At 47.3% G+C, this 5096-nt stretch overlaps 1 protein-coding gene across 1 annotated transcript in view; it reads right to left on the bottom strand.

Moving 5' to 3' along the window:
- Nucleotides 1–2952: 2952 nt before the first annotated feature.
- The window catches only part of LOC135811502 (actin-3-like), a 5797-nt gene continuing 3653 nt past the window's right edge, over nt 2953–5096 (bottom strand). The window contains exon 3 of the mRNA XM_065324740.1: nt 2953–3914. Coding sequence (XP_065180812.1) covers nt 3150–3914 — 765 coding nt within the window. The 3' untranslated portion in view covers nt 2953–3149. The remainder of the gene's footprint in view (nt 3915–5096) is intronic.

Raw genomic sequence — 5096 nt, 5'->3', positions numbered from 1 at the left:
ACCTCACTCGCCACTCGAAGTTCTGTTCCCCATCACTGGAACACTGCCTGTTCTTTCAGGACCTGCCATCATCTGCGGATGGGCATTCAATAATTGTATTGTGTGTGTGTTTCATTCAGAATCAGATCCGCTATCATTGCTATTAGAGAAAATCTGTGGGTTCACATCCAGTGCATTTTTAGATCTGCGTGCTTTTCTCGCCACGGGCGCATACATGGGACATTGTGTGTGTGTGCGTCTGTGTGTATGGGGATATTGTCTGTATCGGCTTTTGGTACTAATGTTCAGGTCTGTGCTTGCATGTGTGAACATGAAATTGTTCGGTTCTGTGCATGCTATTGCTATGTTGTATATTATTGTATGTATGTGTGCATTTCCACGAACAGTGTAGACGAGCGTGGAGAGTGCATTCATCCCTCATCAACCACTTCCCCTTGGGCTTACGAGAGTTTTTTCTGCGTACCTCTCTGATACTGTATTGATGCCGGCACCTGTACCTCGATGTGTTCCTCTATCTGCAGTCGCCTTTAACCTTCGGTCAAGTTAACGTTTATTGTGCTCTATTTATCGTGCGAATCAAAATAAACAATAATAACACAAGTCGTGCTAGAGTGACGACATGTGCGTGTAGTAGGGTTGATGCGATGGGACGTTATAATTAGGTGGAACAGAACACACATTGGGCAGATTGATTGGGCATCATTGATTGTGCTCAGTCTAAACAGTGAACATAATAATTATCTCCAGTGACAGACTGTAGCGGCTAGCCTCCAATAGGTAGCTGGCACTAGTCGCTACTGCTTGTTTGACAGGTGCCGCCAGAACCCCTGTTGTGTCATGCTATAGATGCACATGCCCTGTTCTGGGGCATACTGAGGTACTTTGATTTTGTTGACTGCATGTAGACAGCATCCAATAGTAGTACTCGTAGACCTTGGCTCTTTGTAGGTCAACCACCATCGCATGGATCGATCGGTGACTATGCACTTGGAGGTTGGAATAGCCCGCGCTGAACAGATCTTGCCATGGCCCAGGGAGTGAACTCGCTTACTCGACTATCCCGGTCAGTTTAGTTAACCAGCATGAGTGGTGCAATTTGTCCATACCATGTTGCGAGCTCACAGTTGTTTGGGCAGGTTTTGAGCTGCACCACGAAACAAAGCGAAATAACGGCGTGACTGTAGAGCAAGGAAGCGGCGAGACGGCACTTCCAGGACGAGACAGGCAGTAGAGATGTGTTCACAGCACGAGCAACCTCTCAGACCCTGCCGGTACTCCACAGTTACAAGAAAATGTCGGACTGGACGACGCGCCAATGCAAACCTGCTACATCCACCCAGGCAGATAGCTGCCAAACCAGGCCAATGTCGACCCACTGCACACCGGTATGTCAATGTCAAAGTTGACAAACAGATCCTGCAGGAGAAGACTGGGATGATATTGGCGTCCAGTGTACGGACACCAGTCACATTTCCTGCGTCTTTTGCAGCATACAGGATAGACTCATCACTGTAAAGTCCACTACTTCGTGATTTTTATTTGTAGAATACATGACAGGCGTATTCAGTGTGCCTCGCAGGACTGCGAGATGCTGCAGAAGACCAGTTTCGACCTTTCTGGACCACCATTCACCGACGGTGGGCTACACGATGCTGGTGGAACTAGATTCCAGTGAAAACCCAAGATTCCTTTGCTCCTGGACGCTCCGACGTGTTGTGATATCTGCCAGGTGCGCAGTAACTAGTATTTTCATCGCTATAGCGAGGACGACGCCGATCGGCAAACTCTCGCTCACAGCCATCACCAGCCTCTCAAAACCATCACTTGGCATCCCCCAGAGGTATAGGAGAAAGCCAAAACAGCTCTCAACAAACAAAAGCTAAGGACGATGGAAAGAGAGCATGTCAAAAAGAAGACGAACAGTATGAAGTTCAAATGGGTTTGAACACTCGTTCCACCAACTATACCACTTTCAATAAATCGTGACGCCATTTTGTTTTAACACGCATACGGTCCACTAGGGTACCGGTAGATAATGATGTCTGTATTTCGTGGCAAAAGGGGGGGGGGGGGGGGTTGGGTGCGGCTTACACTCCGGAAAATACGGTACACGACTTGCAGTGATGTACTACTAGTACTGCAGATTGATTTTTGCCATTTTCTGTTCTTTTTGTTTTGTCTAGGGTTTCTTCTGTGATAAGCCAGTGCGATATGATTATGAATATGAGTTGTTGTTCGCTCGTCGCCTCCAATTGGCCAAGGCAGTACAGACAATACACTAGCACTGACACCATGTTGTGCGCATCATTCAAGATCACGCAGCGTGCATGTACACTGTACATGCACACGTACATTGAAGTACCAACTATACCTATCACTCAGTGTCACACATAATACTGATATACTGGACTGGGTTTATTGACTTTATTCACAACACCAAGCGCGTGCAACCATCATGAAGTAGGAACCCAAGCAAAAAGACAACCCAACTTGATTCGGAAATACACGTTTCAAGTAGAACACTAAATTGAAATGTAAGATTGAACACCACAAGTTCACAATGGTGGGACACTTTGTTTAGTTGTGACTCTGACTTTCATGGCACCAACATAGCCAAGGGTTTCGAACGTACCTTGCCAGAGTGCTCAAACTGACAAGTCCGTGAGCTCTGCATAGCGCAAACAGCAAAGGTACTACTAGTACCTCACATGAGAGTGCTCAACTACTACAAGAGCAGGATCGAAATACTCAATCTGCGGACAGCATGCTGTTTCGTTCTTTGTGAACTCATCAGCGCAGCACAGAGAGAATGCGGCCGAACCTGATAGCAATGAAAAATAAATTTTCCAAAGCCAGATTTAAACCAGGCCCGAACGTGCCTTGCCAGAGTGCTCAAACTGACAAGCCAGTGAGCTCTGCATAGCGCGAACAGCAAAGGCACTACCCCCCACATGAGAGTGCTCAACTACTACAAGAGCAAGAGCAAAATACTCAACAGAACAGAACTGTTTCGTCCTTCGTGTACCCATGAGCGCAGCACAGAGAAAATGAGGCCGAACCTGGTAGGCATGAAAAATAAATAAAAAGGGGACAATGATAGTATTGTATCAATTCTGAGTATTATCGTGACCGCATTATGTGAATTTGACCTAACACTTTCGTTGCACGATGCTGGGCCCAGATTCATCGTACTCTTGTTTGGAGATCCACACCTGCTGGAATGTAGACAGTGAGGCCAGAATAGAGCCACCGATCCACGCAGCATATCTCCTCTCCGGTGGAGCGACTATGTCCACTTTCATGGAGCTGTTTACGAGCGCAGAGATTTCCTTCTGCAAGCGCTCCCTTATACCTGGGAACATGGTGTTACCGCCAGACAAAACAATGCTGCTGCAGCGGAGATCTTTGCCGACTTCCACGTCGCACGCTACAAGGCTCCTGCGTATCATCTCGGGTATGCCAGCCTGCTCCACGCCGAGCAAAGATGGCTGGAAGAGAGCTTCAGCACAGCGGAAGCGTTCATTTCCAATACTAATGACCTGTCCATCTGGTAGCTCATAGCTCTTCTCCAGTGTAGAGCTGCGTGGTGCCGTGGTCATCTCCTGGTCAAAGTCCAGGGCTACATAGGCATGTTTCTCCTTGATGTCACGGACGATCTCGCGATCGGCAGTCGTCGTGAACGAGTAGCCACGGTCAGTCAAAATTTTCATCAGATAATCCGTTAGACCTCTGCCCGCAATGTCGATCTTGGAGATCAGATTAGGAACACTGTAGCCTTCGTGAACGGGTACAAGATGTGAGACGCCGTCACCAGAATCCAGGACTATCCCCGTGGTTTGACCAGACGAGTAGAGAGAAAGTTCCGCTTGAATGGATACATACGTAGCGGGTACGTTGAACGTCTCGAACATGATCTAAAGAAACAAAAAAAACAGGGGGAACAACAGACCAAGGTTGTGTTGACGATCCCCAGGGGTAATGCTAGAGGAGGAAAATATCTCTTCGGCATCTGGCTCATAGATCAAGAGGAGGAAACACGTGTATATTTGAACCAATAAACTTGAGTGGATAGATGGATAGATACATGAATATACTTCCTCCGTATACAAAAACTTCGTGACTTTTTTCAACGGTGTTTTTGAGTAAGAACCTGCTCAACGAACCGCGCCAAAGGCTGTCATCGACAACCCACATTCATGTTGAGGTAAGTTTGGTTGATCCCGAATAGATTCTCCAAGGAAGCCATGCGTGTGAGGACGTAAGTCGTTGCCAACTGGAACTAACGAGTCAAATGAAAAAGAACTAACACGTCACTTGTTCGAAACTGACACCGTGACGAAGTGGAGCTGGTGGATGGAACACGGAGTCCACCGGCAATCGCTGCCCAAAGGCTGAAGCTGGCCAGGCTCGTACTTACGGTCCGCGGCCCCGGCCATACTCAGCGTGAGAACATAAATCGATTCCGCTCGCACGGCAAGATGAAACATTTCAGTCGTCTCGAGCTGTTTTTGAGCGTGTAAAATGCACTTCACCTGGGGATTTTGTGAAAATTGACCTAGAAATGGTGGAGAAATATGTGCTTTCGTTTGTCATGCCTAATAATAGTGACAATATCCAATAAAATGACTGAGAGGAGGGCGTGTGATGTCATCCGTGTTAACGAAAGAATATTCGTTCGTTCGTTCGTTAAGCCAAAGAATATTCGGCAATTGGGTTTTGATATACGTTTCACCACTAGTAATTATACAGAATGGTTGATAGACAGACAGACATTTAGTTTCAAGGTAGAGGGAGAGAGAGAGAGAGAGAGAGAGAGAGAGAGAGAGAGAGAGAGAGCAGGAGAGAGAGAGAGAGAGAGAGAGAGAGAGAGAGAGAGAGAGAGAGAGAGAGAGAGAGGAGAGAGAGAGAGAGAGAGAGAGAGAGAGAGAGAGAGAGAGAGAGAGAGAGAGAGAGAGAGAGAGAGGGAGAGAGAGAGAGAGAGAGCGGGAGGGAGAGAGAGAGAGAGAAGGAGAGAGAGAAGGAGAGAGAGAGTGTGTGAGAGAGAGTGGGTGTGAGAGAGAGAAAGAGGGAGAGAGTGATGTTTCGCTTCAGATGTT

Source organism: Sycon ciliatum, chromosome 3 (genome assembly GCF_964019385.1).
Source record: "Sycon ciliatum chromosome 3, ocSycCili1.1, whole genome shotgun sequence".
Classification (NCBI taxonomy): domain Eukaryota; kingdom Metazoa; phylum Porifera; class Calcarea; order Leucosolenida; family Sycettidae; genus Sycon; species Sycon ciliatum.
The sequence above is the reverse complement of the archived record's forward strand: the minus strand, read 5'-3'. Positions and strand labels throughout refer to the sequence as shown.